This window comes from Gadus morhua, chromosome 19 (genome assembly GCF_902167405.1).
Source record: "Gadus morhua chromosome 19, gadMor3.0, whole genome shotgun sequence".
Classification (NCBI taxonomy): domain Eukaryota; kingdom Metazoa; phylum Chordata; class Actinopteri; order Gadiformes; family Gadidae; genus Gadus; species Gadus morhua.
In genome coordinates, this window is record NC_044066.1 from 3,490,429 (window position 1) to 3,512,837 (window position 22,409).

Consider the following 22,409-nt stretch of genomic DNA (forward strand, 5'->3'; position numbering starts at 1 on the left):
GTTGCTGGTCGATATGTAAACATTTACTTTTATAGAAATTATTGATTGCATTCTTCGTAAAATAGTTAGTTGGAAGGAATCTGTTTCTTAAGCAATAACATTGAACTGAATTTTTTAGGCCTACATACGTTTACTATGTTACTATGGTATTATATGGAGCAATCTTACATATTTATGAAGTTTCCAGATCAATAAAGTTCTATCTCTTTTTATTTGAACTGCCTGTATGTCCTTTTGATTATAGTATTACAGTGTGTACCTTGGTTATCAGCTATCATAGAATGGTGTCCAAATGGCTGCATGTAGGATTTGAACCAAGTGTTACAATATAAAAAGCTTTTATTAAAAGACCCCCCACCCCAAATTTTAACCAAACACTTTTTTTGGCTGTTTGACTGGGGCAGAAGAGTGGAAGGGGAAACAAAGACAGGTAGCCTAAGAAGTAAGGAAAGGAATGAGAGGAAGAACAGTGAAATGAATGAACAGTGTGATAAACGCAAATGATTACCAAAAAGGTTATAATTACTGATTTATCAAATACGCAGAGAAGAGCATCATCGAATAAAGATTAAGGACCTGGATTATATCTTACAGTATTGAAAACTGTTGAAATTACAATTCAGAGTGGAGAAGGCTGAAGGCATTGGCCCTAAAAGTGTCAGTTTCACCCACTCTGGATTATCGCTTCAAGAGACTGTGAAATGCTTTTTAAAAAAATGTCATTTCCCCTATTGGAGAAATGAACCTTGTCTTTTAGGTATAAACCACAGCAGTTAAACCTTATTCCAGGATGCTCTACGCTGTTGCCTCCTAGCTCTACACTAACAAATGCGTTCATCACACTGTTCACCCATTTCCTAGCGTGATTTAGCTTCCCCGGATGGTCAGCCCTCCACCGGCGTCTCTCGTTGATGGTAGAGTAGACGATCTGCATTGCTGGGAACTGCCGGTGGAGGTACTGCAGGTCCTGCTTCATTGCGGCAACAACCTCAACTCCCTCCAGGCGTCCGAGGTCGTTGCCGCCACAGTGGATGAGCAGGACATCCGGGGCTGTTCTTCCTCTCAGGGACTGCAGGAAGAAAGGGATGAGGGTCTTCCATCTCAGCCCGCCCCAGCCAAACCAACTGACCCTGGCCTCCAGGCCAAGGTGGGGGCCACAGGTTTCCTTGGCTCTCTCCTCTCCACGGCGGACGTAGCTGTCCCCGATAATCCACACTTCTGGCCCTAAAGATTACAAAACACAGATTACTATACAGGTAAATACAGAGTGAGGGGACTGTTAACTTATAGAACAATATAGCTTAATATATCCTATTCATACAGTCATTAGCTTATGTCATATGCAATGTAATTCTAATCATTTGTCATATTAGGGGACACAGACAATACAAAATGATGTTCTGTGAATATTTTCTCCTTAGTCAAGCTAAATACTTAGTTTTTTATAGGGGATTGCCCTGGTACTCCAGCCCTTGTCTTTTCCATTTGATTTTCAATAGCTACAATATAAATATAAGAAAAAAGGATTAAGGTATCTAGCAAACATCCACTGTAGACATCCCATGGTAGCATACTTTAATATTTCTGGATAGCTGTAATGTTTTACATTATTTAACATTATATATGTCTATTAAGAAATATATTTTATGCAAAACTCATAAGAAACTTTAAATTGTTAAGCCTAAACTTACGATTTCGATGAGCCGATGCTGCGCACATGGAACGAGACTAGATCGGAGTGGGGGTTGGGCAACCCTACCTTATACATTGATGATCATGCGAACATTCTCCCTTTTCCACCGAACTCACATGAAGATAATCATCGATTAATACGAAAATGCCCGGTGGTGGTTGTGCTGTTGTCAACTGCGTGCATCGACCGGGTTCCAATATATCACGTTACAGGTATGTGAACGATTATTTCTAAACGAATAATTTATAATAATAAAATGTGTAAAAAAGTGAATTGGCTTAAAGAGCTAAGTCATTTGTTAGCCTTAGCGATCATGTTAGCAATGCAATTTTGAACTTTAGATTGAAGTGATGTACAAATGACCATTGTAAACTATTGGGGGATTACCAGAATCATGGACATATTAAAGAATGCTGAGGAAAACTTTTGTAGTTGGCTTTATTGCAAGTGCATGGAATATTTTCATCCAGCCATCCAGCACCATGCCGTTACTTGCTCATTACAAGCTAATATACGTATGCAATTGAATTGTCGAAATGAATTGTCCTTATACTTAACTTTATTCATGTAGCACCTTTCATGACATAGAATGCAGCTCAAAGTGCTTCGCACAACAAGAGACGGGTGTCTTTTTAGAGGAGGCAGGATAAAAAAAAAAGTAGATGATTATTGACTTGAAATTACACTAATAATATTTGTACTACTGTGTCAATGACCTCAAGCTAAGCTACTACTAACTAACTACTAACTACATGATAGTATTCCTTCCTATTGTTTTTTTTACTTTGAAATATCCTTGAAGGTAATAAACATAATTTCTCCACAGCTTCCCGCTCCGAAAGAAGAAAAGGCTCAACAAGTGGTTGAAAAACATTAACCGCAAGAGTTGGGTACCAAATGCCTGCAGCAGATTATGTGCCAGGCATTTCACAAATGACTGCTTTACCATCGACCACAGCCTCAAACCAGATGCGGTCCCCACCCTTTTCGGCAACCCTGGAGCACCCTGTGAGGTAAGGGCAGAGGTAAGTAATGTGAATCAAGAGCACCATTACTGCCAAGTCTCTTTAGATGTTGATGAAGCTGATGAGGTACAGGTCAATGTTTCTGAAGCAACAGCATCAGACAGTGCTCAGCATAATTATGCAGTGCATGCATCTCCTCTATCCTTCAAAAGGCATGCTGAAAATAAACTGGGATCTGTTAGAAAAAAACTTAGATTGCTGCAGCAGAATCGTAGGAAATTGAAGACAAGAGTTTCCTGCTTAACTCAGGTCATCACTTCTGTCAAGAAGAAGCTGTTAATTTCTAGTGGCTGTGCAGAGATGCTGGAGAACTCCTTCAGTGGAGTCCATAAGACCTTGCTCTCCAGAAAGGTGCAAGGTAAAAAATCGAAAGTGTCGGAGGAGTTGCGTTCATTTGCGATGACTCTGCACTTCTATTCCGCCAAAGCTTATAGTTTTGTGCGTAAAGCTTTTGACCTTGTACTGCCTCACCCCGATACCATCCGAACGTGGTACAGCCACATTTCTGCAGATCCCGGTTTTACAAAGCCTGCCTTTTCTGCTCTTGCATATCATGTGCAGAACAGAAAAGCTGAAGGAAAGGAGACCTTGTGTGCTCTCATGTTGGATGAAGTGGCCATTCGAAAGCACGTGGAATATGCAGCTGGAAGATTCCATGGATATGTGGACCTTGGCTGTGGCACTTTTGATGACAGTCTACCACCAGCCAAAGATGCCTTAGTCCTCATGGTTGTAGCCATCAACGACTCCTGGAAAATCCCTGTTGCCTATTTCCTCATTGATGGAATGAATGGTGAAGAGCGTGCCAACATCATCAGGGAATGCCTTCATCGACTCCATGCCACCGGAGTTCGTACAGTCTCCTTGATGTGCGATGGACCATCATGCCACTTTTCCATGATGAGAGCCCTGGGAGCAAATTTGGATGTCAATAACATGAGATCCTCTTTTGCACATCCTGCTGACCCATCACAATTGGTCCATGTGCTGCTGGATGTTTGCCATATGTTGAAGCTGATCAGAAACACATTGGCTGACGGGGGTTTACTCCAAACTCCAAATGGAGAAATCCGTTGGAAATACATTGAGGAGTTGAATAAACTTCAAGAGATGGAGGGACTACGACTTGGAAACAAGTTAAAAATGGCTCATGTACGGTGGGAGAAACAGAAGATGAAGGTGAAGCTTGCAGCTCAGGTGTTCAGCAGCAGTGTAGCAGATGCTCTTGAGTACTGTAACACACAGTTGCATCTTCCACAGTTCAGAGGGTGCGAGGAGACAGTGAAGTTCCTGAGAATCATTGATGCCGCCTTCGATGTCCTTAACAGCAGGAACCCTTTGGGGAAGGGGTCCAAAGCCCCAATGAGGACATCCAACAAAGACCGGGTACAGGAAATCCTGCTAAAGGCTCAAAGGTCACTCTTGGAACTGAAAGACAGCAAAGGCAAGCTGGTGCATTTAGGCCCCAGGAAAACGTGTGTAGTTGGCTTTATTGCCAGTTGCGCAAGTGCATGGAATATTTTCCTTGAAGTGGTCATCCAGCCAAATGCACCTTGCCGTTACCTCCTCACCTACAAGCTGAGCCAAGATCACCTTGAGCTGTTCTTCTCCTGTCTTAGAGCACGTGGTGGATGCAACAACAATCCCACATCAAGACAGTTTACAGCTGCCTACAAGCGTCTTCTTTGAAGTCCCAAGTGAAGACAGGTACAGGCAACTGCATCCTCCGTGATAATACCACCATCATGTATGTCACACCTGCTGCAGCAAACACCTTGCGCAGGTTTGATCTGAAGCCTGTGGAGCATGTGGAGCTTTCTGACCATGAATACCAGCTCTGCCCAAATGTTGATACTTTGTCTGACTACAAGGATGCTGCAATCAACTACATTGCTGGGTTTGTGGTCAAAAAGCTAAAGGAAAAGCATACCTGCATGCCTTGCGCTGACGCTCTTTCTTCATCCACCGTACATCCCTTCATTCTGTTGAAGAATCGTGGAGGTTTGTCCAAACCATCTGACGGGATAGTTGCTGTGTGCAGGGAGTCGGAGCGTTGCTTTCAGAGAATTTTGAGAACAACTTCCGGCAAACTCCCCCAGGGACATGGTATAACAGCAGCCATTGTCATTCAAGTACTGGAATACAGTGCTGGTAAGACATTGTTCCCAGACCTGCACAACCACATGTTCGAAACCACTGTTGAGGACAATCACATACATCTTCTGGTGAAAATGGCATCCTCTTTATATTGTAAAATAAGGATGAACCATCTGGCAAGACGGGCAACAGAGATTCTGCATAAGGACTCTGTTAGACATAAATTCACAAAGCTCATCCATTTTCATCACCAGCAAACCACATTACTGGGAAGGATTGATAGATAGATAGCAAACATACGTAATACCAAAAATTCCCCCACCCCTAATTTTAACAATTGGAATTAAACCATGTCAAAATATAAACTATTTTATACTATAAATTGAAACCTTGCCAAAAAAAAAATGTAAATAAGATTTAGAAAACAAGATAATTGTTGTCAACAGTGGAACATGTAGAGCATATCTCAAACCACCCTCCAGCCAATAAGATCTGTATTTGTACAGTTTAGTGTTCAGTGTAATACTTGGAGCTTGCATGACGGAGCACAAGTTGGCACAAAGCACTCAAAACTGCACAAAGACATTGTTCAATTGTAGACTTGTAGCTTGCATAACGGAGCACAAGGCATAGTTGAATAGTACATTTCTTTTTGAGCAGCACCTCCGATCAGTGACCTCTGTAACCTCTATAAAACAAAATAAATAAAAAAAGAGTTTGTGATGTGAGTCTATGGTCTCGTATGTATATGCATGTTTCATGTATTTATATTGTTGTCCCTGTGTGTTTGTCTGTAACTGTTTGTCTGTAACTGTGGTTCTTTGTGCTGCTGCCTGCCTTGGCCAGGTCACCTTTGAAAAATAAATTCTTAATCTCAATACTTCTTTCTCCTGGTTAAATAAAGGTTAAATAAAAAAAAAAATATGTGAGTCTATGGTCTTGTATATACATGTTTCATGTATTTATATGTTATTTTACATGTTGTGACTGTCTGAGTTTGTGATGTGAGTCTATGGTCTTGTATATACATGTTTCATGTATTTATATGTTTTTTACATGTTGTGACTGTCTGAGTTTGTGATGTGAGTCTTTGTTCTATTGTGTCTCGTATTCATATACATGTTTTGACTGTCTGAGTTTGTGATGTGAGTCTATGGTCTTGTATATACATGTTCACTTTCATGTATTCATATGTTTTTTACATGTTGTGACTGTCTGAGTTTGTGATGTGAGTCTTTGTTCTATTGTGTCTCGTATTCATGTTTTTTTACATGTTGTGACTGTCTGAGTTTGTGATGTGAGTCTATGGTCTTGTATATACATGTTTCATGTATTTATATGTTTTTTACATGTTGTGACTGTCTGAGTTTGTGATGTGAGTCTATGGTCTTGTATATACATGTTTCATGTATTCATATGTTTTTAACATGTTGTGACTGTCTGAGTTTGTGATGTGAGTCTTTGGTCTCGTATTTATATGCATGTTTCATGTATTTATGTTTTTTACATGTTGTGACTGTCTGGGTTTGTGATGTGAGTCTTTGTTCTATGTTCCCACTCTTGGCCTGCACCTTGACGTGGTGAGTGGGCTTTAAACTAAGCCAGGCCTTTTATATTTTTTCGTTTGTTATTCACAGTCTATCTTATTAATGATACAAAGCCTGAATTAAACCCCTTCTCTTCTGTTTGCAGAAAATGGAAACTTCAGAGTATATTTTATCTTAAGTTAGATCATCTTTTTTTGTTTCCTCATCAGATCCCAGTCCATCATGCTCCTCTACTTGTCTGCCGTGCCACCATCATGCCTCATGCATCACCTCTCAGCGCCTACCCAGCTGCATCTTATTCCATTTCGAAAAAGCGAGCATCTCACCAAGCAAAGTTTTGCTAATGCCTGCTCAAGTTATTTAAATACTTCATTCGATGGATATCTGAAAATATTTACAGATGGTTCTAAAGATCCCAAAGGACAATGTGGTATTGGCATATATATTCCAGAATTTGAAAAAGGATATGGATATAGAGTGGGTGACTTTATCAGTATACTCAATCGAGATGGCCACAATAATCACCGCTCTTAGATGGGTTGTAGATACTAAGTTTTATAACAAATAATTCAATACGTGAAGATTTGGTGATTTGGTAAAGCATCTTCTTTTAAATATTATAAGCCTTGGTTTAGTTATTCAGTTCTGTTGGATTCCAGCCCACCATGGAATATATGGCAATGAAATTGCTGATAAATTAGCTAACCTAATTAGAAGAATTTAACCTTAAGTATATATATTTCTTATTTTTATTTATTCATTTCTTTTGTTAGTTTGTTTTATTTTGTTTATTTTGTTTCGTTAGTTTGGTTTTTTCTTTGAATTTATTTGTATGATTTAAAGTATGATTTGCCAACGTCCTTGTCCTTGTCAACGTCCTTGTCACAAACTCCTGTGTAGTAGTCCAGTAGGTCGCGGTATATGGGGAAAAACTATGATCCGCCACTAAACTAGAAGAAGAAGAAGATCTCTGCATCCGGTACGTCACGGAATAGGTCACGTGTCTTGGCCACATAACGCGGAAGCAAATCGCTCCTGTATGTAGCCATGCGCCACTGAGCAGGTTTGCATAGGAATGAATGGGCGGCCATTTTCCAGTCCGTGGTCCATCCTTTATTATGTCCATGATGTTACCAGAGCCCGTCTACGAAGAGCCTGGGCACTCCCTATACGCCCCATTGTATCGATCTTGGTTGTAGTTCCATCAGACATCCACTGGGTGTGATCGCGGGCGAGTCCAGAATGAATGGGAGTCTATGGGGCTAGACGGCTAAATATGTCTCTTTCACCTGCTTTTCGTTGAAATATCGCAAATTTTATTGTAGATTCCGCAAGTTCAATATAGATTATAGGTCAAAAGTCGAATGAATGAGTACTTATGTCCTTTCGATTTCTTACAGTTTGGGCCGTTGTTGGCCGTACACACTAGCATTCTGCTAATGAATGCTGATTGGTCAGGGACGGACTTGCGACTGATTACGACCAGAGACTCCTCTTGACGGCATCTGAAGCTGAAGCACGATCAGAAACATTCCGTCGAAGTTAATTTCTTGTGAACTGTATTTATATTTTCCTGCAGGCCCTTTTATTTTTTATATAGCCTAGTTATGTATGGCCAAAGTCATCATCATCTCATTTTCGTCCGCTTATCCGGGGTCGGGTCGCGGGGGGAGCAGCTCAAGCAGGGGGCCCCAGACTTCCCTTTCCCGGGCCACATTGACCAGCTCTGACTGAGGGATCCCGAAGCGTTCCCAGGCCAGTGTTGAGATATAATCTCTCCACCTAGTCCTGGGTCTTCCCCGAGGCCTCCTCCCCACTGGACGTGCCTGAAACACCTCCCAAGGAAGGCGCCCAGTGGGCATCCTTGCCAGATGCCCGAACCACCTCAGCTGACTCCTTTCTAAGTAAAGGAGCAGCGGCTCTAATCCGAGTTCCTCACGGATGGCTGAGCTTCTCACCCTATCCCTAAGGGAGACGCCAGCCACACTTCTGAAAAAACTCATCTCGGCCGCTTGTACCCGCGATCTCGTCCTTTCGGGCATCACTTAGCCCTCATGACCATAGGTGAGGATAGGAACGAAGATCGACCGGTAGATCGAGAGCTTTGCCTTGCGGCTCAGCTCTCTTTTCGTTACAACGGTGCGGTAAAGCGAACGCAATACCGCCCCCGCTGCTCCGATTCTCCGGCCAATCTCACGCTCCATAGTACCCTCACTCGCGAACAAGACCCCGAGGTACTTGAACTCCTTCACTTGGGCTAAGGACTCATTTCCTACCCGGAGTAAGCAATCCACCGGTTTCCTGCAGAGTCAGGGCCTCAGATTTAGCGGTGCTGATCCTCATCCCAGCCGCTTCACACTCGGCCGCCAGCCGATCCAGTGATGTATGGTCCAAGTACATGGGCATAATGGAATTACTTCCATTTCTTGTGTTCAATGTTCAATGTGTTATATACATGGTAGGTACGGTATGACCACCTTAAATAATAAGTGTGTGTGTGTGTGTGTGTTTATATGCGTATATATTCGGTATGCATATGTATATGTGTGTATATATATGTAGTGTGCTGTCTATGTGGACCTTCCTGTGTCTTGAATAAAGTTATAATAATAATTATACAGTCAATGTCCCGCTCAATATAATTGCATCTGTCATTGTCTATTTTTCGAAAATAAAGGTAGTTTAAAAAAGAAATGCCTCGTAAATGTGCAATGATAAACTGCTCTAACAGTGGAAACGGATTGTCCGTCTTTTCGTTTCCCAAGGACAGAAAAGGGTAACGTTCTAGCTTGCTCCTGTATGAATGGTCCTAGGCTACCTGAGGCTGCACCTGGTAGGGAAAGTTGCGCTGGAGCCCGGGTAAAATCGCGAGCGTCGAGACTCAAGCACTTAACTTACCTTAACCGATTGTTCCATACAAATTGTTTGTTAACGATTTAACAACTTCAACATCTGCTATTACTCCAGTTCTTTTTTTGTAGGACTTACTTGGGCTAATGGCCTTGCACAGAGCGAAAACCATCTACACCACTGGTCATTGATTGCTATGCATTCACTGATCTTTACAGATGGGTTTGTTTTAAGCCATTGAATATAATTGCTCTGCCCTGCAACACATTATAAGCTACGGATGTTTGTTAAATGAGAAATATGGTCTGGGTCACATTGAAACACTAACAGTTGTATAACAGTAATTATCCAAACATTATACCAACATTGCAACAGGCAAGTTTATTCAAACATCACAATAACAAGAACACAATAAGAACAGTAACTAAAAGTAAATAATAAAAAAAAAGATAAATTATTTAACAACACTAAACATACAGAACAGAGGCAGGGAAAAAGGACAGAGGAAGAAGACTTCTCCGTTGTCACAGCATCAATGTCCAACTGTAGAGATCAAGATAGGAAGAGGCATGAGGAGGAGCACAACAGAACACTGCTCTCTAGGAAATTGTTTACTGATGTAAACTTAGTGGATGCAGTCTTAAAATTATGATTCTAATCCAGGTTTCTATTTCAGGAGAAAGAAATGGCTCATAATCGTTATAAAAAAAAAAAGCTTTATCATCGCACTAGTGAGGATTAAAAAAAAAATCTCTGTAAATTACATACATATGTAAAACATTCGCGCATTTCTTTTTTTTCACATTAGCTCACTAAAACTCGGTAACTAGTAAGCAAGAAAAAGCCTTACCTCCAACAGCTGGAATGTGTGACGTCATCGTATTTTTTTAAGACCTTTTTAGAACAGATACGTGACCTTAAAAAATGCAATATTCAGCTGAGTTTATTATTTTAGCCCCACCTTTTGAACGCAATTTTCAAATTACTTGACAAAAAATTACATCGTGAGAAAAGTGGATTCTGAGGATAAAACCCCATAGGCTTCCATTCATTCTGGACTCGCCTACGAGCGCCCCGCGTGGACAGAGATTACTACTGCAACCATTTCAGAAAACCGGAACTAACCAGCGAGTGCCCATTCTCCTCACATTCTCTGGGCATGGTCTAGTAGTCAGGACCGGGGACTGATTTAAACGGTCAACGCTAGGCTGCAGCGTTTCAGTTCCCATTTATTTTTCCCGCTGGGTTAAACAGCCTTTAATCATTTGATGCATGTGTTGCATCATATATTGAGATCTTAAAATGTAATACTTTGGTTGCCGAAATAACAATAAAATCTTTGAGATATTTGAGACAATTAAATCATATTTTGGATTCATGTTTTTTGTAAACGGAAACATAGTTTGTAAAAATGGAAACACTGACTCGGTTGGTGTCAGGTTTTTATTGCATGGATGGATCGGAGATTATTATGAGTTGAGGATAAAATCAAATACATTAGCAGGAAAAAAATATGAAAAAAACACATCTCGACCAATTTTCATATTAACCATGCTAACCTGCTGTATGGCATGTCTGGAGCATGGACATAATAAAGGATGGACCACGGACTGGAAAATGGCCGCCCATTCATTCCTATGCAAACCTGCTCAGTGGCGCATGGCTACATACAGGAGCGATTTGCTTCCGCGTTATGTGGCCAAGACACGTGACCTATTCCGTGACGTACCGGATGCAGAGATCTTCTTCTTCTTCTAGTTTAGTGGCGGATCATAGTTTTTCCCCATATACCGCGACCTACTGGACTACCTCACAGGAGTTTGTGACAAGGACGTTGACAAGGACAAGGACGTTGGCAAATCATACTTTAAATCATACAAATAAATTCAAAGAAAAAACCAAACTAACGAAACAAAATAAACAAAATAAAACAAACTAACAATAGAAATGAATAAATAAAAATAAGAAATATATATACTTAAGGTTAAATTCTTCTAATTAGGTTAGTATCTTTTAGCTAATTTATCAGCAATTTCATTGCCATATATTCCATGGTGGGCTGGAATCCAACAGAACTGAATAACTAAACTTCAAATCCTATTTCTTACACATGCAGCCATTTGGACACCATTCTATGATAGCTGATAACCAAGGTACACACTGTAATACTATAATCAAGAGGACATACAGGCAGTTCAAATAAAAAGAGATAGAACTTGATCTGGAAACTTCATAAATATGTAAGATTGCTCCATATAATACCATAGTAACATAGTAAACGTATGTAGGCCTAAAAAATTCAGTTCAATGTTATTGCTTAAGAAACAGATTCCTTCCAACTAACTATTTTACGAAGAATGCAATCAATAATTTCTATAAAAGTAAATGTTTACATATCGACCAGCAACGAAGTTGGAGTAGCCTACCCAAATATTGAATTGTAATACACCAACATTGTCAACTGTCATACATAGCTAACCATAACCCTGTCATACATAGCTAAACAAGCAAATGAAAATGAAATACCTACCAACTGAAATGTTAATATTAGACAATTAACAATATTATGAATCATCTCCCATAATCATTCAGGTAATCAATACGTCCGTTCCTGTTACAGCTATTTCAATGATGTGTGTTATATATCCGTGTTCAACGCCATTCATGTTAAGTAAAAGGACAAATCTCAGACTTTGGAAGTTAATGGAGTTAATGGAAGTTAATTCGGAATTTAATTTAATTCGGAAGTTAATGGAGCCGTGCACTTCAAAATAGGTCCATAGCAAGGAGCCGTTTGTTTCAGTACGGCTCCTTTCAGCTGCCCACCCAACATCAACTGCTAATAAAACGCTTGAGGAGGCGTTTTGAAAAGAAAAAACTTACATTTTTTTAGAACAGGGTAGAAAGATAATTATGAGCCTTTGATTGATATCCAGACATTTTTTGCGGAGACACAATCCTGTTCCCCACTTGTATTGGAGTGGACGGCGATATCTACTTCTGGGCCACATGAAATGACGGACCCCCGTCCACTCCCAGCTAAAACAGCTGCAATACCAGGTTTGGCCTCTGAGCACGGGTGGATTGCGGAAGTATATGCCTATCCTGGGGGCCTGGTCTGGAGCCACGAATCGCTCAGTCATTCGGGAGCGTGGCCTCCCCCTTCCTCTGCGCACCACCGGAAGCTGACGCAAAGTTGCACGCTTTGCTCTGTTCTTGGTCGCTGTCTTGTGCTTTTTCGTTCTTCAAACCAAGTTCATCACCCGGGGTACTGGACGGACATCTGAAGACATGGCCGAGGAACTCTCGAAAGGTGCGGATAGCCTCTCAGTGGGTAAGGAAGAAGCGAGCATAAGGGGAGTCGGCCGTACCCCAGCAGAAGGGTATTGCATCATGTTAGGTTAGCGGGCCAGCAGTTGCAGAGGATCAACCAAACTCTGCACTGCCGCCCTTCATCAGCCTCAATACTATGTTATATTGAATAACAATGCTATGCTCTGTTGAATAGAATAACCGATACATAATAGTAATAAAAATAGCTGCGTCTATTTTCAGTCAGTTTTGTCACCATTTACATTTAGGCTATAGTAGAGAGCTGTGAAATAGCCTCTAGGGCCACCGTACTGTGTGAAAATCAAGCAAATGTTGACTATGGAAGTTATACAGAAATGTTATTATTCTTGTCTTTGGTTGTCCATGACAAAGGAAAATTAGCAATGTTATTGGACATGAGACATCCGTGATTAAACATGAGACATCTGGTGATTGTTTCGACAAGTCTGCTACATCCCTTAAAGCCACAGTTGCTTTTTTCCAGTTAGTAGGATAGTATAGTCGATCCACTGTTTTCACCAAGGACACCCACTGGGATCTATGAAGACGGGAGTGGTTTATTTGTATTCGTGTTGATCCCAGGTGAGCTGTACGTCTCCGACAAACAGGGCAGCGACCAGGACGGAGATGGATCAGAACAGAAGCCCTTCAAAACCCCTCTGAAGGTAGGATAACACCACCCCCTCCTCTAACGGTAGTTAGAGCTGTGCATCTCCTCTGATGATAGTTAGAGCTGTGCACCACTTCCTCGTCCAGTAAAGGGAGGAGCTAGAGCTCTGCACTTCCTCCATCAGTGAATGCAGGAGATAGAGGCTGCACCTCCTAGGGAGTTTCCAGGAGGCCAAGATACTGCACAGTCATCGAATCGGTTTCCCTTTCGATCTTTCTTCCCTTAACTGTTCCATACCCGGTTGCCAAAGTAAGCTAAAATAAAAATAAAATACCTAATCATTTATTTCCGTGAATAAACAAAAATAAACACAACATAATACATGGGAATGTCTACTATTTGATTTGTTAAATAATTTCTCTAATATAAATAATAACAGGGAAGGGAAGGCAAATGGAGAACCCCTTTACCAAATCAATCAAAGTCAGTGACGTGTTATTTGTATCGTTGACTATTCATGTCAATAAAATAGGATGAAATTGCTGTCTAAGCTTTGACTTACAGAGAATTGGGATTGATTACATCGCAGATACTGTTAAAAGACGATAACAGCACCTCCTCTAGTGAACTCACTGAGCTGTGAACACGGCTAAAGGGGAGGATGTACTGACGGTCTGTCCTCTGCTGTCCAGGCGCTGTCCTCCGTGGGGCAGGGGCCGCTGCCCACCCTCTACGTGGACTCTCAGACAGAGGGAGAGGTATGTCCAACACAGTTACAGAAGCTCTACTCTGTTCTATGGGTCTCTCTCCCCCCCCCCCCCCCCCCCCCCCCCTCTCTTATTTTTAGGTCTCCTTTCTGGGTTTTTCCTTACTGTCAGGTATACCATGTCCCGTGACATGGTATACCTGACATTTGGACTGTTTGCTAGCCGGGTCCTGCTACAAAACAGTCAAAGCATGGTGGTTGTCCTTAGATTGGTCTTCTCTTCACCACGGTATGATTAAGTCTCATCTCTAGAACCTCACCCTGTGTCTGTGGTTGTCCTCAGCGCTGGGCGGTGATCTCCAAGACCCAGATGAAGAATGCTAAGAAGGCGTTGAGCAGAGATCAGGCAAAGTCGGCCTGCAAAGACCTGAAGGAGGTGAGGAGATGTCCAGGTTGGCCTCTGCCAGGGCTTCAGGCTGCTAATCAGTCATTATTTCAGAATCCATTAGCCCTTCAGCTTCAGACAATGGAATGGCATGAGCAGACTCACAAAGTTCAGTGGATTCTCCCGTCTTATGTTTGGCTTTTAATGTGGAAATTCGACTTTTATTGTGAAATCATGTGAGACTCTCAAGGTGTAGTAACATGGGTCTTTTCAGGTGAAGTAAGGTAAGCCTTTTAATGAGAAGTCCATGTGATTTCCAGGCGGAGGACACCGACAGGAGAGAGAAGAACCTGGAGGACGCCAAGAAGATCGTGGTGAAGCAGGATACCAGCCTTCCGGCGCCCACTACCGTACGTTTATTTATAGGGGTGCCAAGCACAAAGTGCGAAGGCAACCTATTGCAATGTTAGTGTTTTTATTAGGGCGCGAAGGCAACCTATTGTAATTGTTAGTTTTATTATTATTCTGCCACGTTTGACTTGCACAGCCTAAACCGTTCTCACGCTTTTAGATAATATAGATAAGATGGAACTTTATTTCATACCATATATGGGAAATTACCTGTCATGCCATGAGGGCATAAATGTACACGCCCAGGAGCTACACAATAAATGAGGCCAGGCGGAGCCTCTAGGGCTGCAACTAACGATTATTTTAATAATCGTTTTTTTTTATCGATGAATCTGATAAAAAAAGAAACATTTGTAATTGCTGCATCTTTATCCAAAAACTAAAAAAGAATAGAGGCACATTGTGGAAGCTCCTAGGATGTTGATTTGCTTTTACAGCTTTATTTGTTGGTAGGTTTTAACGTAGGCGGGTCTCACAAACTTGAGACACGCCTACAAACCGTTGGGCAGTGGGCACTGTATGGAAAAACGCTGCCCATAGTCCCCGTAGGACGCTGGTCTTTGCCGCTCGCCAACCAACGACTATTCTAGGCCATGGGTGTGACTGTTAGGCAAGGCAACTTTATTTATATAGCCCTTTTTATACACATACTGTTATCAGTATGTTGTTTGCTTCTAGCCGGTCAACAACGTACCGCCATCCAGTGGCTGTACTTTGTACCTTTTATATAGCACTTTTCATACACATACTGTTATCAGTATGGTGTTTGCTTCTAGCCAGTTGACAACGTACCGCCATCCAGTGGCTGAAGCACCACATTGCACCTAACATCAATTCCTTATGAGATGATGGTGTTGGACACTTAGTCAGTTAGCTCTCTCTCTGGCAGTCAGGATGTCCCTTTCGCTGACTGTGACATCCGTTTTGCGGCCGCCAAATAATTATATAATATATTTTTTTTAATTCAAGGTATTCCTTTTTAACTTTAACTTGGTTATATTCCAAGCACCAAGAGACTCTCCAAGCCCCTAGGTGAGTAAGGTTTGCTAACCTATAGTCGTTTTTATTTTATTGTTCTTAGGCCAAGATCCACCAGCTGGAGTCCCTGAGAGGCCAGAGAGTGAAGGTGTTTGGCTGGGTGCACCGGCTCAGGAGGCAGGGTATGTACCGAGAGCTCCCTGCAGACCTCCATGCAGCTTAATAAGGGCCAATTATTCTCCGGTTCTTCTTGTTTACGGAATGTAATAGTGGGCACTATTGTCAAATCTTTAGTCTTTAGAGCGTCATTTTTCAAATGGATATTTTGTTGTGCAAGTAAATATTGTTTAAACTAAAATCAACGCAGTGTGCCTTTTGATCTAGACCTTCATTAACCTTTTCTTTGCAGCAAAGAACCATTAGACCCCCATGCTAACTGGACACCAAAATGTCCATCCTAGCTGTATGCATAAGAGGTGGTGTGCCCTCGTGGGCCTCCTTGGACCTGCGCTTAGACATCTGTGCTGTAAGCATAACGTTAGAAGGAGGGTGATTGTTGTGTTTGGTCTGCTTTCAGGAAAGAACCTGCTGTTCATTGTGCTCAGGGACGGGACTGGCTTCCTGCAGTGTGTCCTCACTGACAAACTGGTCAGTCTGCCACCACACCCATACTCCCACCTCAGCACTGTAGCACTGCTGAACCCCACACCCTTACTCCCACCTCATCACTGTAGCACTGCTGAACCCAACACCCTTACCACCACCTCATCACTGTAGCACTGCTGAACCCCACACCCTTACTCCCACCTCAGCACTGTAGCACTGCTGAACCCCACACCCTTACCACCACCTCATCACTGTAGCACTGCTGAACCCCACACCCTTACTCCCACCTCAGCACTGTAGCACTGCTGAGCACTACTGGATTGCTACACTTTTCTTTCATGTGGTTATACTTTTTCGTATACTTCTTGTTCTGCCATAATACTATAGTTGTGTTTGTTGTGTATTGGTGCTATATCATTGTGTGTGTGTGTGTGTGTGTGTCGGTCTCAGTGTCAGTGCTACAACGCTGTGGTCCTGTCCACTGAGAGCACCGTGGCCCTCTATGGAACCGTCACCCCCGTCCCCGAGGGCAAACAGGTGAGCATCTCCCCGGCAAGCGGCGTCCGGTTGCCACGGTGACCGCTCCGCACTTTACTAATGCACGAAGGAAGACCTCCACAACGGCAACTGCTCCCGCGCCTGTATGCGGTCGCACTCGAGTAGCACATGAAGCTCTGCCTGTGTTCCCCCAGGCGCCCGGCGGCCACGAGCTGCTGTGTGACTTCTTTGAGCTGATTGGCCTGGCCCCGGCGGGCGGGGCCGACAACCTGGTGAACGAGGAGTCTGACGTGGACGTGCAGCTCAACAACCGGCACATGATGCTGAGGGGCGAGAGCATCTCCAAGATCCTGCGTGTGCGGTCCACCGTCGTGCAGTGCTTCAGGGACCACTTCTTCAGCAAGGGCTACTGCGAGGTCAGGGGGGCCACGCACACAGACGCACTACATGCTATGCCTCGTTCCTGAACACATGTTTCATCCTAATCTTTATTTGGCAAATGGTAGCACTTTCATGTGAATTTAAACTGCTAGTCCTTGCTAACGTGATAATCCACAGGTGCCACCTACCTCAGTAAGGAATCGTTCTGTTAAATGCACACAGCAATATATATTAGTCTATTCTGAATTAAGACAGGACGCGGTGTGGTCCAAGTTTTTTATATATAATAAAACACAGAGTGATACAGAAGTTAAATTAAAAAACAATTGAGTGGGTGGGAAAAAATACCTTTCTTTGCATAGCTGTAAAAATAAAATGGCATATTCAGGTCCCCCGCAAACCTAAAGGAGAGGAAGGATATTGGTTTGAACTGGATAAAGAATAATCACAAATAAAGCAAACGGTCATTGTGTTTGCATTAAGGCTGCCGCAGTAAGTCGAGTAACTATAATCTTTTATAATGTTTGAACTCCTAAACGTAACGACCCCTGGTGATCGGCAGTTTGCTCTGTGTTGCCACGGTGCACGCCACAGTCCCTCGGAGCCCCGTCATGGAGTGGGGACCAGGATGAAGGCATAGTTGGATCTAATCGTAACACATTAGATTTGACATCATTCACTTTGAAATGTATTGTAATGTGCGGCTGTCCAAAGGAGTTTGTTTTCCGGTGAATATATCGGAGATGTAGAGGCTTACATTACATTAAATCGTAACATATTTTTCACATGGTTGCTTTTTCAACCTCTTTTCAATGGGGCAGACTCAGATTAGTTTTGCGCGTCCGTTCGTGTACATTCGGCGTCGGACTACTGCAACCTTGTTGAAGCGTTCAACCGTCGCAGTTCAACATGGATCTCTGCCAACTTGGGGTGCGACAGAACGGTGCGTTCAGCTTGAAGTGTGTCCTCTCTTCCCCCAGATCACCCCACCCACCCTGGTGCAGACCCAGGTGGAGGGCGGCTCCACCCTCTTCAAATTCAACTACTTTGGGGAGGAGGCCTACCTGACCCAGTCCTCCCAGCTCTACCTGGAGACCTGCATCCCTGCCCTGGGGGACACCTTCTGTATCTCCCAGTCCTACCGTGCCGAGCAGTCCCGCACCCGCAGACACCTGGCCGAGTAGGTACCCCCCCCATCCCCCGCACACACAGCCTTCAATATAAAGAACGAGTGAAGAAAACAAGCATTATGTAATGGGGACCTGGATACAGAACAGGCCGACAGACTTGTCTAACCTCTGTAGATATTTCTAGCTGTGCAATATCACAAACTATGCAGAGGTACAAAAGGGAAGGTGAATGTACAATGGAAATACTAACACAAAGAAGCCAGTGCGGATGACGCTGTGCTGGTTGGATGCGCCGTGTGAAGCAGTGTGTGTGCGCGTCTCCAGGTACACCCACGTGGAGGCCGAGTGCCCCTTCATGGACTTCGACGACCTGCTGTGTCGTCTGGAGGACCTGGTGTGTGGCGTGGTCGACCGCGTCCTCAAGTCCCCGGCGGCCCAGCTGCTGTACGACCTCAACCCTGTACGAGCGCACACACACACACACACACACACACACACACACACACACACACACACACACACACACACACACACACACACACACACACACACACACACACACACACACACACACACACACACACACACACACACACACACACACACACACACACACACACACACTGAAGGGCTTCCGTGATCTGGTCTTCACTAAACAAATGAATTCGTTTTCCATCTATTAGTCAAATAAATAAGGAAATCCAATTTATTCAGCATTTTAGAAGGAAAAAAACACTGAAAATCAGCATGCTGAATCGAAAACGAGTTGGAACGTCCTTTTTGACAAGAATATGAATGAACAGTATTGCATACTTAGGCACAAACTGAAATTAGATTCAAGTAAATTTAAGGCACAAACTGAATAGATTCAAGTAACTGAAGCACAACAGCAAAAAGTATAAGTACTGGTGGGCTTGGACATCAACAGAACTCCACTTGCAGCGCATGGGCCTGCCTCGTATTATGAATGAAGCGCATATAACAGAACATCAACAAAAATATATTATGTGTAAGACGGAAATACAGTGTCTAAAACATTTCCAGTTAACATAACACATAAGCCCACCTACTGCATCACTCATTCTTGTTAAAGAAAATGAGCATATCTACATGCTCGGGGGATAGGCGGGTGCGGAGGCGATTTACAATCAAGCCCGCCGTGGAAAAGACTCCGCTGGCACGGAGGTTGCCGGTATAGCAAAGTATTTTTGCATTAAAAAGAGTGCATTGCACAATTTTTTCACCCATCTGGTCAAAATATTCCCACACTTGTCTTCTTTGGGTCGCCATTTTTTTTAGTGTGCGCACTGCCTGCAAGTTTAAACAACGTGATGCGCGAAAGGCACAAAAATGTATCTAATGTATTACAATTGTGTTTTTTCTTTCTTTCTACTTTACATATTTTAAATGGCATCAGTAAACACGTTTAATGAACAATATGTAATTAATAAAGCTAATGAATAATATTTAATTAACTTTAGGCAACAAAAAAAAAAAAAATCAGCTACAGCTAAAGTCGAATACCCACGTCATTTCGAATGACCGTGCCCATCCCTAGGGCTGACGAGAGGAGGGTGCGTGGCTGTGCATGTGAACGAGTGGTGTGTCAGAGGTGCTGACCTGTGTGTTGTCTGTCTCCCAGGACTTCAAGGTTCCCAAGAGGCCCTTCAAGAGGATGCAGTACACGGAGGCCATCGCCTGGCTCAAAGAGCACGACGTCAAGAAGGAGGACGGCTCCTACTACGAGTTTGGAGAGGTACGAGTGTCTATGAGCTACCACAATACCACATCACTAGTGGAGAATCTAAGGAAACAGTTAGGACAGGCGGTTAGGACAGGCGGTACAACATAACAGTCTAGTTAGGAAAATAGTACAAATAGTGAAATATTTAGATTGATTTTTTTCATAGAACACTCCCCCCTTTAATTATTTATAATGACAAATGAATGCATGATTTAGGATTATGAATTCCCATATTCAAACTAGAGCCAACAAAGGTTCACAATCGAACATGTCTGACCATAAGGTGACAGATAATTATACCGTTCCACTTTTAGTGAAGACAGTATAAAAGGACTTCTTACTCCTTCCTACCGGGGTCTGACCCCTCCCTGCTCTTTATCGGGGCCATGACTAGGACTTGCTATGCCGCGGTTGTGGTACATTTGGTTACAAAGGCTTTAACTCATCCGACAGTGATTAATATTATCAATAGGGCATCAACATTTTTATCAGATGCCTTACAAAGGAGGTGCCCTCGACAGACTTTGGATACCCCAGGTAGAGATTTTATGAAGGACATTCATGGCCTGGTTTTCTTCTCCTGATCGCATCTTAACCTGTCATTTACACATTAACACACCCCACTGGTTGATGTGAGGATCAATTCTCACGCCATTGCCGTATTGGAGTGCAACCTCTGTGACTTCCAGTGAGTTCCAGGCACGTGTCCGATAAGCTTTGGCCACGATGCATCTCCTGGCTGTAGGTCATGGAGGTTGTCCTTCCTGGGCTGTGCTCTGGTGCGCCCCCTCATGGCCACCAGAGCTAGTGGCGTTACCTGTGTCAGCGGTTGCTTCAGCCCGTTTATACTTGGTGCTACCATTCCCCCTTTGACACGTAGTCATTACTCTGTCTCATAATTGCGTCAATTAAACATCAAACATTAAGGCGAGCAAAAACACCAGTATGCGGGGCTAGTCGGACATGCCTGGTCCCTTTCCTTGTCCACATGAGGTTTCATCTACGTTGCACAAAGCAGAACACTGCACACCAGTCTCATCCCAGTTCCCTGAATGATATATTTTTTAATTGCAAATGATTTTGAATGATAATATGGTTATAATTATTTTACCAAGTGGTGAAAACAAACTCTTGATAGTTAAATCCAAGGTCTGTGGCTCTCTCTCAGGACATCCCAGAAGCCCCGGAGAGGCTGATGACCGACGCCATCGGCGAGACCATCCTGCTGTGTCGCTTCCCAGCCGAGATCAAGTCCTTCTACATGATGCGCTGCCCGGAGGACCGCCGCCTCACCGAGTCGGTCAGTCCAACAGCCCGGCCCGCTGGCTAGTTGCGGCGAGCTACAGCGAGATGCTGCGAGCTACATCTAGCTACGGATAGATACGCCGAGCTACATCTAGCTACATCTAGCTACAGCAAGCCCCAGCTAGCTAGTCGTGTGATGGAGAGTAGTGTCTGGCTGGCGATTTGATGGTGTTTCACTTACTGGCGTTGTGAGAGCCAGAACCCTACCGCTAGCTGGCAGAGTGGCTATGTGTTCAGCTAGCCCTGTGGCCGGATGTCTGACTGTGGCTAGGTGGTGAGCTAGCTGTATGCCATTGGCTAGCTGGCAGTGTGGATAGCGGTCTGACCGTGGCGTGTTTCCAGGTGGACGTCCTGATGCCGAACGTGGGAGAGATCGTTGGAGGCTCCATGCGTATCTGGGATTCTGAGGAGCTTCTGGAGGGCTACAAGAGAGAGGGCATCGACCCCACGCCCTACTACTGGTACACAGACCAGGTACGGCCCTCTACTGCTACACCTGTGTGGAGATGTGTATAGTAATGTGGGAGATGTGTGTATGGTTTTGTATAGTAGTGTGTGTGTGTGTGTGTCTGAGATGTGTATAGTACTGTGTGTGAGATTTGTATATCAATGAGTGTGTTTGAGATGTGTGTGTGTGTGTGTGTGTGTGTTTCCAGAGGAAGTACGGCTCCTGTCCCCATGGGGGGTACGGCCTGGGCCTGGAGCGGTTCCTCACCTGGCTGCTGAACCGCCACCACATCAGAGATGTGTGCCTGTACCCCCGCTTCATCTCGCGCTGCAGGCCCTGAACACACACGCACACGCACAAGCACGGACACTAGCACACGCAAAGAAACTAACACACACGCACAGACACTAATACACACACGCACACAGCAACACGCACGCACACACACACACACAGACAGACACAAACACACACACACACTCTTGCCCCTGCTCTAGCTTAACCAACAGTCCATAAAAGTGTTGTGTGCTGTGATAGCGTTTCTGTGCTGCTTTCCTATTGGGTGGAAAATAAAAATACTCTTACTCTGGATTGTTATTTTTTTTCTGCTTTCACAAACACAACTATTAGTATCAACACTCTCAAAGAGACGGTTAATAACA

General features: G+C 43.5%; 1 protein-coding gene across 2 annotated transcripts; it reads left to right on the forward strand.

The window, feature by feature from the left end:
- The first annotated feature begins 12,294 nt into the window (after nt 1-12,294).
- Nucleotides 12,295-22,336, forward strand: nars1 (asparaginyl-tRNA synthetase 1). Of its 2 annotated transcripts, none has more exons than XM_030341304.1 (15): nt 12,295-12,546; nt 13,128-13,210; nt 13,848-13,913; nt 14,205-14,297; nt 14,567-14,656; nt 15,739-15,817; nt 16,213-16,283; nt 16,692-16,778; nt 16,934-17,155; nt 18,101-18,300; nt 18,575-18,710; nt 19,893-20,006; nt 21,163-21,294; nt 21,642-21,773; nt 21,956-22,336. In XM_030341304.1, the coding sequence occupies exons 1-15, from the start codon at nt 12,504-12,506 to the stop codon at nt 22,085-22,087; spliced, it is 1,680 nt and encodes a 559-aa protein (XP_030197164.1). In that variant the 5' UTR covers nt 12,295-12,503; the 3' UTR covers nt 22,088-22,336. The 2 variants fall into 2 exon arrangements, with proteins under 2 accessions (XP_030197164.1, XP_030197165.1); XM_030341305.1 differs by having other exon boundaries at nt 12,319-12,525.
- The last annotated feature ends 73 nt before the right edge of the window (nt 22,337-22,409 follow it).

Coding starts and splice junctions, on each gene's coding strand:
- nars1 (XM_030341304.1), top strand. CDS start 12,504: ATGGCCGAGGAACTCTCGAAAGGTGCGGATAGCCTCTCAGTGG. Junction 14,298..14,566: donor CCTGCAAAGACCTGAAGGAG/GTGAGGAGATGT, acceptor TGTGATTTCCAG/GCGGAGGACACCGACAGGAG. Junction 16,284..16,691: donor GTGTCCTCACTGACAAACTG/GTCAGTCTGCCA, acceptor TGTCGGTCTCAG/TGTCAGTGCTACAACGCTGT.